This window comes from Haemaphysalis longicornis, unplaced genomic scaffold, assembly GCF_048455015.1.
Source record: "Haemaphysalis longicornis isolate Haplotype H1 unplaced genomic scaffold, Haemaphysalis longicornis Haplotype H1 scaffold_4, whole genome shotgun sequence".
NCBI classification, from domain to species: Eukaryota; Metazoa; Arthropoda; class Arachnida; order Ixodida; family Ixodidae; genus Haemaphysalis; species Haemaphysalis longicornis.
In genome coordinates, this window is record NW_027526361.1 from 35809161 (window position 1) to 35822465 (window position 13305).

Sequence of the window (13305 nt, forward strand, 5' to 3'; positions counted from 1 at the left end):
AACCTTGCTTTTAGAAGAAAGCCTTTGATGTCTATGCTTCTTGGAACGCGTGAATTACAAAAATAGTTGTGAGGTACACAGAATCTCACAGAAAATCAGAGCGCGAGGCGCGAGCCGAAAATCACGTGTCGGGAAAGGGAGACAGCAGTGTGGGAGGAGGGTCGGAGGAAGGCACTGAGAAAAGGGGATGGAGTGCGCACCGGCAAAGGGAAATCACCGCTCCGGACGATGGTAGGACGCTGCCACACGCGCTATACAAGCCGCCCTACTAGCTACCCCGTAGTTTTTTTTTTCTTTCTCGTGTAATTGGATACAGGCGTGGACTCAAGCAGAATGGTGGCCGTCCTAGAAGACAAGCCGCCCGGTGTTTCAGAAAACGTCCGGAAGTGAGTGTGCGGGCCTCAGCATGTGCTGCTCGAATCTTGGGGAGTGACACGTGCACCGCTATCCATACGACGGTAATGAGAGGCATGTTTCTCTAATATTTCTCACGGGTCCCAATTCTAGGCTTCGATATGTGTCAAAAAGTAAGAAGTTATTTAAGGCTGCGGCAAATTCAGGTTTTTTTATGATACCAACAGTAGTTTTACCGTCGTGGAATTCTACCTTCAGGTTTCTGTTGTCTAAAACTGAAAAGGTATGCTTTACAATGCTAAGCGAGTATATGGGGTAGGTGTTTTCGTAACTTTACCGTTGTAGACATCAATAGTCAGACAGTGTGAACTTTCGTTAACAAACTCAGCTTTTCTTTTATTTTAATAGAAGGTCTGAATGAACGGAGCGCAAAGGTAGGTGGAACAATTTAGTTTCTTTTGGACTGTACATTTTCCATCATTTTCTTACCTCAGCCCTGTCACGACGGCCGCTGCACCGTGCAAGGAGCTGCAAAACTCCGGGGTAAAGAAAAATGACCCTTCACTAGTTGTTTGCATCTTTTTTTTTTTTTTTTTTTTTCTGGAACGATCTTGATCACGTATTGTTTCAGTCAGTAGAAAGGCGTTCACAGACTGTGCCAATGTCACAGACCACAACTTTGGACGACGCACATCTGTTGAGCACACCACTTGCCGGTCCGATGTGACGCCCACCACCTCTGGCAGTAATCCACACGACACCAAGTGACCTACTAAATGAAAAAGAGCACCAAACGATTACGATATTCGCACGTTCTGGACGTAATGTTTCGGCAAGAAGGTTCAGCTTTGACCTTACGACGCCCACATGCAGGCTCAGGGTCGGGTTATGAGAATAATCCGTAAGAAATTATTAGGTATATTTTATTTAAATTCGATTTAAAGAAGTTCTTAAAGGTCATCAATCAGTACAAAGCATTTACTAGTTTACAGCCGATGTGTAAGATTATAGGATAGTAAATGAACTCAGAAATAAATATATTCTTCTCTTAGAGCTTGGCAGTGTGTTCTTATCTCTCATTTATTGCAGAATATGGGAAATACTTCAGTGTCATGCTAGTCATAATTACCACAGGGTCCACAAAATTTTGTTGATAATCGGAATACACAACAGCGCAATAATTAGCGCGCATAAAAATAACCTTCAGACAATTTTTTTCATGATGAGTCATGTTGAAAGTAATTATGTTCAGTGAATGAATTATATGTGTGAAACAAGCAGCATCTTTACTGTATAAATTGCACTTGTAACAAATTGGTTCCGAATTACGATAGGCGCTGTTTAAAATCCGCACACATGGTCACACAAAGTACCAGGGACGCAGTGGGAGAAGTTCCGAATGACAATCATAATTAACATGCGTGGTACACACTCACCTTTTTTTCTGTAGGAATGCCGGCATTTTAGTATGTTTCAGCACACATGCTGCCAATTCCACCTGGTCGTAATAACCAGGGGTAAGAAGCGGAGGACGTCATTCTTCACTAAGCGCACTTCGGGAATCCACAGGCACGATTCACTTGTTGAGTTCGGCCGACAGCTTGTTCATATGCACACACTGTCACTTTACAGCTTCGCCGACACTGTCCGTGCAAAACGTGCTGTTGGCCTGAAAAAGAAAAAAAAAACGTCGAGTCACAATATTGTAAATATCGCCCAAACATTACCCTTGTAAAGTACCCACACCAGAACGTTAACCAGCGAGAAGTGATAGTGATAAATCTGATGACATGAAGTTGTTCCACTGAATCAATTCGGTATGTCTATACGCACAGAATAAATTTTCTCGTCAACCTAACAGGCAGCTGCATGGCTGCAAATATAATCTGTACCGTTTACTCAGAAAAATTCTCATTCTCGGCGCCAGTGTCAGGTCTCGACACCGTTTGTTTCGAAAGCAGGTAAGGGTCAAGCCGCTGGCAGCGGTAAAAACATGGCGTATGGAACAAAGTGCCTGCTCTCGTGCTAGGGACGTAAGCACGTAATCTCGTAGCGGCTGCAACGTAGCGGTATGTAACACTGACGCATTAGGTGAATTGAGATGAATTAGGATGGTTTGCGTTGGATAAAGGTAAATTAAGGTAGATTTGGTTGGATTAAGATAGGGTAAGACGGAATAGGGTATATAGAATTGACTTAAGTACAGCGTAATGGGTTTGAATTTTTAAATGCGGAGCATTTCTAAGGCTCGCCTTGTCCTGCGTCGTTGATGGCGGCGCCGTCCACACACTCACTGCGCATGCGCAACTCTCCTCCTTACACCCACAGCTCCCCGATACTACACTATAAAAAAAAGAAATAGTTAGCGGCACCCGGTTTCGATCCCACGACTCTCTGGCCGCAACGGGAGGTACGCGGTGCTCTTCCCACTACGCTACAAATCCGGGACAGGAGCAAGTGCTACGAACGCGCCTTATGTCCTAGACTCATTCAAACTACGTCAAGAAGCTACTGATACAACGAAGGCACGCGAAGCTGAACGTCAACGGAAACGACGAACTGAAAACTTTAGAGGAGGATGCTGAATTTCCCGTGGAAAAGCTGTGGCTGGAAGCACCACGCGCCTTGCAGCTCAACCAGCCCCGTCCGCAGCGCCTCTGATGCTGATTGTGGCAGGATGCCCCTAGGGATTGGCCAAGCAAAGAATCCATCACGAGATAGGTTCGCGTTCAACCACCCTCGTCATCTTCCCGTAGGGGAACCGCCGAAGAAGAAGAAGAACGAGAAGACAAAGCTGCGAAGAGGAGGGCGTGTATATTGCTCTCAGCAGGTGCACCAATGTCAACAACCTTTACCTCACCAAAGCTGGCGGAGACTACCGATTCTACCACAGAGACAACATCGACAAGAACATGATGAACGAGTTTCGGCGCCTCGAGAACCACCGCCTACTCACCGTAACACAACAGCACTTGCGTGCCTTTGCCACCGGTGTGGACCCGGACGCGGAATTCCCTCTGGCGCTAGTAAAAACCAGATCACTCAACATAACGGCAACACAATGGAACCACACGGAACCGCCACGATGTTTCGCATCCTCATCAGGGTTCCCCACGGGAAGATGGTGTAGTTTTTTTGTTTCAAAATATGCCTCGATTTCACATGCCTTGCGGAAAAATAAGACAGAGTTTACCGCTGGACGCTACTCAATAGCCATCCTTCTCCTATTAAAAATTTAAATTACCCTTCTTTCAGACAAACTTCCAGCCTGTGCCCTTGACATGGTCATTACACTTACGCATAGAGAATGTTTTCCCATAAGTGGTGTGATGAAATGACACCCGCTTTGGCCACGTAAAGAAAACCGGTGGCATGGATGTCGTGTCGATAGCCATACAAGTAATGTAATCAGCGCACACCACAGCAATAGCAAGCAGGAGTTCTTTTCCGTGGCATGACTGGTTTTTTCCGTAACATTGACACCATGGCTTACGCGTGATAGGGCACTCGTCCACGGTAGATCAGCGAGCTATGATCCCTTCATTTACGAATGAAGGGTGTCAATCAATGGAAATTTATTCTAGAATAAAACCTGCTTGATGCCATGCACATGCCGAATCAATGGATTGTTGATGCTCTGTTTCCAGCCCCTAGTTCCTCGTGGCTATCTCATTTTGTATTAGAAAACACTACAATCCAGCGTAAAAAGGACTGCGCTCTAACATAAATACACGCTGACCAAACTCACTGGCATTCGAGCCACTGGTTTTTGACGGCACACGAAATTTTGTTTTAATGCTGCTGCTTCACCTCAGATTTTGTTAGCTTATTTTGGGACCATTGGTCATCTATGACAAGCTTCATTCACTTGGTACACTTTGCGTCACCTCTAACTGCGTACCCCATGTTCAAACAACGCTGACGAAACGGGCGCGGATGTTTCGAGAAGGACAGGAGGAGGAGTAAGATGTCCCGCGGCCGGGACAGGTGTGTGTGTGTAGCTGCGACTAAGGAAGCATAAGATTGATTGAGCAATATGCGATGACCATGGTCCGGGCTTGCGCTCACTGTGCAGAAGTTCGTTAAATAATTTAAAACTATTCCAAAGATTGTCGACAGCTCCATTATCGGAGGGGGTGTACAGCTCATAATGGATCCCATTGGTGGTGATAGACTTCTATAACGAAGAGTGTATCGGCCGAAGTTTACAACACTTGCTGCAGAACGAGGCAGAGGGTACTGCATTTCTGTCGAGGAGTGTGGCGGGGGACGAAACCTTGTGTCACCCCTTCGCGGTCCCTGGCAAAACTGTAAGCACGCAATGGAGCCATCTCCAACTTTGCAGTCTCCCACCAGATTCGTGACGCTTTGAGGTATCAACATACGACCAAAGCGAAAATGCCTCTATCATGTGGGGGCTTCCAATAAACGTGAGGGCTGAAGGTTTTGAGGCACTTCTTGGTATAGAGCTAGATTTAAAATAGCATATGATACACAACAGCCTCTAAATTAGTTGAAAATCAACATTCCTTCTCTTTAGCGTTGATTTCTTAGTTCATCTAGGGCAAGCGCAATGGCGATGTGGAAAATGTTGCCCTGTTTTGAGTCAACAGGACCTGCTATTAACCTGTACGACAATCAGTTGTGGGTTTCTGATCATTGGGATTTTTAAGAATTATCCTAACGCGTGATGTATTTTGACATTATGGCCTTATCCGAAATAGTTATCTTGCTATTATTCCCAACCATTGAAACCCTTGGTGCCAACCATTTTAGTGGAGTCTTTCCACAGGCCAACGCCAATTGGGTTTTAAAGAAGAAAACTGCGCTGATTTTGCCTCTAGTCATAGACTGTACGACTATAAACCGCTTTCTGTATCTCCGCCTCTTCAACAAATTAAAGAAAGGAAAGGGAACGTATGCTGTAATTCTAGCGCATTTCACCAATAGAAAGCAGGAAGGCTTTCCACGCCGGTCTCGACGTTGTATGTCATAGCAGCTACCTAAAAGAGCACATACAGATAAAAGGATATGAATTACAGAAGAAAGAAACACATGTATCTTCCTACGTCATTTTTGCCGAAGGGACGCAATCTAAGGTAAATGAATCACCAAAAAAGACGACACAGGTCGACTGGCTAGAAAAGGAATCCATACACTTGCACGCATTGACAGACTTCGTTAAAGTAACTGTTATGTATGTGTGACAACCAATATTTCGCTTTTGTCCGTATTCCGACATCTCCTGTAGGTACCGTGATTTGTAAAAAGGGCCCATCTAACGACTTCTATATGGGCGACCACAACCCTACTCCGCAAAATAAACAGTTCCAATTCTGTTCTCGACTGGGCAGGTCTCGTCACAGCCGCGTCGCACAGCAGCGTATACGCTAGACACCGTCACAAATAATGACCCTAGACGTCGCTATGTCACGGTGGGAAGGTCGCTTGTGTGCGTGTGCGTGCGTGTGTATGTGTGTGTGTGTGTGGGGGGGGGTGATAGTATGTGCGTGTATACATTTTGTGAGTGCGTGCGTGTGCTTGCGTGATCGCGTGCGGGCCAGTGTACGACGCGTTTCAAACGCAGGGTCACTAACCAGCCATCGTCCATAGTGACCATCTACACGACGAGCGCTTCACCAACGTGCCGAATTAGTGAATGGCTAAACGGTGCTCTCCATTCGGGGTCCCGTGGCGTGCGGCGAGTCCGAGTGGTGCGGCCTGAGGCAGTCTTCCCCTTCGGCCTCCTCGGGGCCACTGGGTATCTGGTGGCCAGCGGGGAGGGGCCTGAGGGCTGAGCTGCGCTGGAAGTCTATGCGTCCGTACTCGGCGCCACGGAAGTCTTCGAGGCTCGTTCTGTGAGGCCGAGGTAAGGTAGCCGGCACGCAGGTGCCGGACCTCGAGAATGCCAGCTCGACGTAGGTGATGTCTGAATTCACAGGCTCGTGCTGTGGAGTCGGCTGCGAAAATAGAAACAAAAGCACCTGTTGGATGCAAGTTCAAGAAAAAGAATACCGGGTTTGAAGCTACAGGTGCCTTTTCCGCTATAGTCAGCGCTCTTCCCCAACGGCAAAAAATAAAAAAAAAAAACAGTGCACCCTTACACACTCAACTCAAGATGTGTTTTCAGAGGTATATCTCTTCATGGCATTCTTCCTTGGTTTGGAGATACCTATGACATACAAGTTGGTGTCTTAGCGTTCGAGTCAGTCCTATTCAGGCGGGCCCCAGCCGAATAACCTTGTTATAGATTGCCACAATTTCTTTCAGGTCCTTAACATTTTGCCTTGCCGTCAGCGTTCCCTTCTTCGGGGGTCAGGCTTCAGGGCAATGCTATTTCGCAGCCTCGATCAAGGACCTGCCTTGTATAAGACGAACAATGCCTGCCGCACGAAGACAGAGACTCCGCCGTGAGCTGGCAATATCATGCAAAGCGCGGGACTTCCACAGAATACCCAAGTTGAATGCCCTAATCCACACCACTATTCGAACGATATATTGTACGAGCAAAATACTACCCAACTCTTTGTCCTTAGCTTTTCTAATGCTACATAAATTTAGCTTCATGGCTCCATCAAAGATTACTCCCATTCTGTTTAAACACACAGCCTAGCTATAAACAGCTGCGTGGCCAGAAATGTAACAAACAATGAAAAATGCAAATAAGGCTTTTAGTAAGCCTTGTGTCCTTTCTGACGGCTAAAATGTTAATTACTATAGACGAGGCCAAGAGCTGAAAATGCCGGTCTACGGGACCTGCATGGACGTTCGCCGAAGCGATGTACGAGAAGTATTGCAGAAAACCCTACGGCATGGTAAATTTTAGGTTGTATTCCTGTCCGCCTCTCTCCCCTCTGTGACGCCTGCTGCCGATGAACTTTTCTGTACCACACCGATTGCAAGGAAGCGATCGCAGTGCGCCCGTTTGCGTATTGTAGTGAGCTATTTCGACTGTAAGAGCACGGAATTCTATTTGAATGGTGGGAAATATTATAAACAGGGTGGGCAAAGATTTAAAAACGAGAATATCAACCAGGGCGGGTCACTCAGGAGGGCACAATAACAATTGTGGACCTATTGGTACGTTTTAGTGCTCTTTTAACAAAAAGAGAAGACCAAGTAAAAAGGTGTACACAGGAAATTAGGACGGGTTAAAATGGGGTTGGGAAAAAGAACTATTGTAAAACGGTACAACTATATAAGTACAGTAAGGTTTAAGGAAGAGAGGAAGAGGTTAGCGTGGTCGCAGGCGTTTGAAAATATATGAGGTTAGTTGGCATATAAGATCGTGTAACGGGGAGCACGAGATCAAATATTACTGATAATGAGCGGTAAACACGACATAAGAGCAATAGTGTAAAAGTGCGTTAAAGTTGGAAGTACAAATTATAAAGGGAGTATAAGTTGGAGGAGTGGGAAGTAGCGGAAGTCCAACAAATTTCCGTAAAAACGAGTTGCAACCACAATCAAGATAGCTCAGGTAGGGATATCAGTAACAGAAACAAGGTGAAACCACAATCAAGATAGTTCAGATTGGAACATCAGTAACAGCAAGAACTAATATGAAGTAAAGGGGAGGAAAAACACGGGGAAGGGGAGTTGGGGGAAGTAATCAGTTTGTGAGTTTTACAGAAGGTCTACTAGGGCACAAGGGACAGCAGGGCAGGGGAAGATGCACATCGAGATCACGGCAGATAATGAAGACGGAAAAAGGATCAACTGATCAAGAAGAGTCAACATTGAGCACGAGATTTCACCATCGAGGAAGCACTTAAACTGCATATATGTTTACATATCAAGATCACATGTATGAAGAACGACATGTTTCATAACTGAGCTTCACATATTCGTTTTAAAAAATACCGCTGATTGCCTCCGCTCCCTTGGCTTGGTTTCGCATGATAGATCGCTCTTCTTTCTTTCTTCTTTTCCTGTCTCTTAAAAACTCTTTTTGACTTCGGTCCAGTTTGTTTATTTTTAATTGGCACCACCCATGATACGTATGTGGTACGGGTTGGGCTTTTATTTTACTTTATAGCCCTTTATTTTGTCTGTTTGTCTGTTAACAAACGCACTAGATGACCACTGCGCTCTAAGCATTGTGCAGACGATACAGGGTAAAGCCAGACAGGGGCGATCAAGACCACCCATTTGTGCTGACATGAAGCAGACGACGGGACAGGCAATACAACCGGAACGAGACAAGCTGAATTGTGAGGCGTAAATTTAGCCGTAGCCACAGTCGCTGTTTTGTTGATAATGCTAAATCCCTAACGCGCTCGCACGGCGTTTGTTCCGTGCATCTCAGCCCACTCTTTCGTTGGATACTTAGTCAGCACAGGAGGCTGGTAGCTCAAACGGTTTTTGGCAGTCAGTGCCTGGAGGGCGATGACTTGCCTTAGCCGTAATACATGTTCGGGGCTGCAACGTTAGGTGAGTGTCTAGCGAGTCACTGCCTGCGAATAAGCGCCATGTTATGCTACGACGCATCTACTCTCACTCCATGCCTCTTAACAGTAGGATGCTAACAAAGGAAAGCCGTAAACATATAGCAATGACTCACCGCTAACCGTGAAATATACTACTTCCCTCTTACAGCTCGGAGAGCAAGCCTCGGGTATCTAATTGTAATGTATTTAGTGTTACCGAAAAAGTTGCGGTGGCGAGTGGTGTTTGGTGGTACTATGTTTTTGGCGAACAATGGAGGAACCATCCGAAGTATGCATCGTAGCTCAAAGCGGTGACACCAGCATTAACCAACGGTGACATCAGCGTTGGCCAGGTGTGTGGCTTGTGTACAGCGAAGCTGTATATTCCCGCCTTCCGCATATAAAGTTCGTGCATAAATCGGCGTATACCGGAACTTTTTCACACCCAATAGCTGGCGTTTTGTATTTCTGTCTTGGAGGGCTCCTGGTGAGATGTTTTTGTCGGTGTTTTTCCCGTCCACCTTCAAGGGCTTCCAAAAATTCTTAGCCCGTGCCTTTCCCGTGTAAGCACGGGCACGTCACCCGTTGTCGCTTATGCGTGCGGGCATGGGTGGGTCGAGGGGCGAGGGGCGTAGCCAGGCTTCATGCGTTCATTCAGGACATGCCCGCGTTGCTGGTAGGTGATATCAAAGTGGACGTCTCGCACCCCAAAGAGACCTGACTGCTTCCCTCCATGATCTTGCGGTTTGGGTTTGTGTGTTATACAGACCGTAAGATGCCTTCTCCGCGGAAAAAAAAAACGGACAGACCCACGTTTTTTCGCGGGAATAAAGCTCCTGCCCTTTCAAGATTCATTCAGCTAATTGGCTAAAGTTATGGCTAATCGCAAATGGCAACCAAACGTGGTTTGTTTTGTGCCCCCCTTTCACTGAGTCCGGCTTCGCTGGTCAGCCTTCTTCGGAGAACGGAAGAGCACTGATGTTTTAGAGAAAAGGAAGCGAAGTGTCGACAAAATACTGCTACTTAAATGGCCCTAACAACGTGGCAGTGGTCGTTATAATATAAAACTTGCACCCTCGAATACAAGATAAAATGAAGGGTTTAGGGTGTCTCAGAAGTAGCTGACTTCATTGTCAGTAGTGCACTTCCCTTGCGAATGAGTGATTGTGTTGTGTGCCGTTCCTCGTATCGCATCCTATTGGACTTATTTGCGTCATTTGCCATAACAGTGGCCGACTAGGAAACGCAGCGGCCATTGCGAGCCCACGTACGCGTGAAATAACACAATTGCTGACCTTTGTTGATCTTGTAACTACCGTCGTGTATTTAAATAATGCCGCTTAGTGTTGTGGTAGCGTGGTTAATTTATGTACGGTCGTCGTGTATGATGACTGTGCACAAACACGTCCATTCTAGAATGGCATGCAAATTTTTTTCATAGATCCAACGGAGTGGTGGTCACTGTGATAGACATTGTGTAATCAACTTCGCAAACGTGTTCGCAATCGAGCAATCCTATTTAAACGAATTGAAAAAAGTGTGTTACTGTGCAGTTTATAACAATCCGTGGAAAAAACCAATTAGAAAAAAGTCCCTGTTCCATGGGTCCGCTTTCCCAAGATGCCCCTGAATAACTGTAGGCTCCGTACCAGACTAGGAATATTACCCATAAAAAGGTCAAATATCAAGCCATACGTTTAGATTAAAGACTGTGGTTTTCTCTGTGATATCACGATATCAAGAATAGGATGTTTGCATTGCGCAGTGAATGTCACAAAGCAGACCATGTTTTGGGAGTTAACCGACCTGCTGGCTTCACTACTAGCCTACTCTGGCGTCTGGATCACAGTGATCGTACCAATCACGCTGTAGTGAGATAAACTTATGAGAACCTTTAGGGTGTGTGCCTTTAACTAAAATTATTGCATGCCATCGATACGAGATGCTTGGATTAAGAGAATACATGCTTTTCTGAAAGAAAGTTGCTCACCTTCCCATTTGAATACTTAGTAGACGGTAACGTCCCGCAATGGCTAACTTCATTCGCTGGGAGCGGAAGGTTGTAGTAACGTGGCACTTCATCCTTCTCGTACTCCTTTTTGTCGTCCAATTCCTCCTCGTATGCTGTAAGTAAAAGCAAAATTAGGCATAATGAACACGTGCGCACTTCTTGCCGTTGGTGAAAATCAAAACCCACTCGATTTGCTTCTCACACTTAAGCCAAACAGATTTTGAATAAACGCAAACATTTTTTCTTACTTCAGTCATCCAATTTCATATTCAGCTTGCACAGAGCCTCCTCCATTAAGCTAAAATTTTGCGGCTACTCCGACAGTAGTCGTACACATACCTTTGCCCTGTTCTTTTCAATGCATATTTCGATCGGCTCCACACAGAGTTGGGCCCTTAGAGTCTCGTGGAAATCATAAAAAAGTTTAGCCCGAACTTTTTCCAGGAAGTTTTCTTTTCCCTAGTGCCTACAATGTAAACGCTATGCTCAAGTAGACTGGAAGGCAACTTATTTAAAACGCACATTACATACCTACATGCCTGCTTCTTACGCATCCCGCCCAATCACAAAACATTCTGGTAATGCTACCACCGCACACGAACGTCAGCGGTGTCCTAGCTGTGTTCCCTCTGAAATTTCGCACGCGATGCTGGCATCGTGAGTCGGGAATACCATCCCGTCTTCCTTCTTCTCAATAGCCAACCATTAGGCCGCTGTACCACTTTCTGCTAATCGTGTTGCATTGAACCACCCATGTTCGCGCAAAACCACCGTCTTCTGAAAATTTCTCCCGAAAGTGTAGTTTTGCGGTTCAGAACGTGGAACGTAGTACAACTGGCCCGGCATGTCACCGTGAGATTATATGCACCAGTTTAGATCGCCGTCCGACCTTTTTATGAGTCATTTGGCTAGATTTCATGCAATCGTATTTTCGGCCGCATGGTGCTGTTCTTCAGCTCACACAACCTTTTTTTTATGTACGTGAATAAAATCCGCGAAAAAGAACAATGGCATTGCAAGAAAGGACACTGAAGTGCTTTGTGAACATCGTTGGTGTACCCTACCGGAATGAAGTAGGGAATCCGCAGGTACTCTTGAGAATTTTTGTACCGAATTACTGACACGTTTTACCAATAAAAATGTGGTCGAAATAGCCATTTCCCCATACACGGACCTCCACGCCAACTTAGTGGCGTCAGCCTTAACGACACAGTGGTCATAAACAACAGGTATTGATTTAGCGGCTCGCTAGCAATTTTAAGCTGTACAACATGTTCGAGAACAAATTAAACGCGATAATAACATCAAAAAAGAACAAAATGAAAGTTTCAAAAGTTTGGAATGGCTGAACATACAAAGCAAATCAGCCACACTAAATTTTCACACCCTTTTTGGCACAAAATAGTGCACCTTCAGTTGAAAAACGGTGTTGGGGGGCCATTAAACCCTTTTTATTGAAAAGCAGCACCCCTATTCGTAGCTCTACACCACTTTTTGTGTGGAAAAAAGGGTGTCGACCAACTTTAACACCATTGGCTTTTGGAAGGGTGTCGAAAGGGTGTGGAAAAGACGTTGAGCTGTGAGTGATTAAGGCCATGCATGCATGCATAATTGCACTGCGAATAGCAAGACATCCCTCATGCCCTTCTTCCCACCTCGGGAGAAATATAAAAAAAAAAAACAATTGTTCGTCTGCAACGATCGCTCGTTTCCATATACGGTGGCCCTCATGGCACAAGTTAAGCTATGGCACCTTAAACATCAATTTGAACTTTTAAAATTAAAAAGACTATATATATACACTAAACTTTTTTACGCCCTCATTTCCTAAAAAGGGTGTAGTATAAGTGGTATAAAGGGTTGGAGAGTCATTACGCCCTTTTTTCTAGGTTTCAACAGCCTAATTTATAGCTTTACGCTCTTTTTGGACGGTTAAAGAAGGATTGACCGACTGCAACACCCTTGGTTTTATGTACGTTGTTAAAAGGATGTGAAATAGGTGTTAAATTCCCCCCAAAAAAGCGGAGCTGGGTGTAGACCAAGCTTCTTGTGGTGTTGCCAAGTTTTGCGATGTTTTGCTAGGCTTTGCTAAGTTTTTTCAGGTTTTGCGATGTCCTCGCTGATAACTGCCGATCGGTGAGGACAACTTTAGCCAGATTTGACAAGGCCGTTGCGGTGTGTCTCCCGCACTGACAGCGGATCCAAGGGGGAAATATGCTAGGTTGAAATACAGCTCCGCTGTTTCTCCAGCCATGCACCACAAGTGCAAACTCCGCCCATTTTTGTACCGTTTTAGTATGCCCAAAAGATTGGTACCTTTGAAATGGAATTATAAGAGGTGCCCATACGCATGCGCCCTTTGTGCTCACGCTCTAACAGGTTCCAAAACTGGCTTCAGTGTTATAATACTCTGTCTGTGGTGGTGCACCCTTTGCGTACAGCCCAGTTCTTTTAAAGACGATAGTCTTTCTTGGGCTACTCAAACCCAGAAATTTTGGTCTGTCTGTATGT

The 13305-nt window shown here is 45.5% G+C and overlaps 1 protein-coding gene across 4 annotated transcripts in view; it reads right to left on the reverse strand.

Annotated features, from left to right (window-relative positions):
- Positions 1–733: 733 nt before the first annotated feature.
- LOC144178500 (neural cell adhesion molecule 2-like) overlaps positions 734–13305 on the reverse strand; it is a 389343-nt gene continuing 376771 nt past the window's right edge. For 2 of the 4 annotated variants that reach the window (XM_077706409.1, XM_077706412.1), the window contains 4 exons: positions 10774–10907; positions 5952–6314; positions 1791–2023; positions 735–1126 (listed from right to left, as the gene is read on the reverse strand). In XM_077706409.1, the coding sequence (XP_077562535.1) occupies positions 6018–6314; positions 10774–10907 (431 nt within the window). In that variant the 3' untranslated portion in view covers positions 735–1126; positions 1791–2023; positions 5952–6017. Of the gene's footprint in view, positions 1127–1790; positions 2024–5951; positions 6315–10773; positions 10908–13305 lie in introns of all 4 variants that reach the window. The other 2 variants (XM_077706411.1, XM_077706410.1) reach the window with 2 other exon arrangements.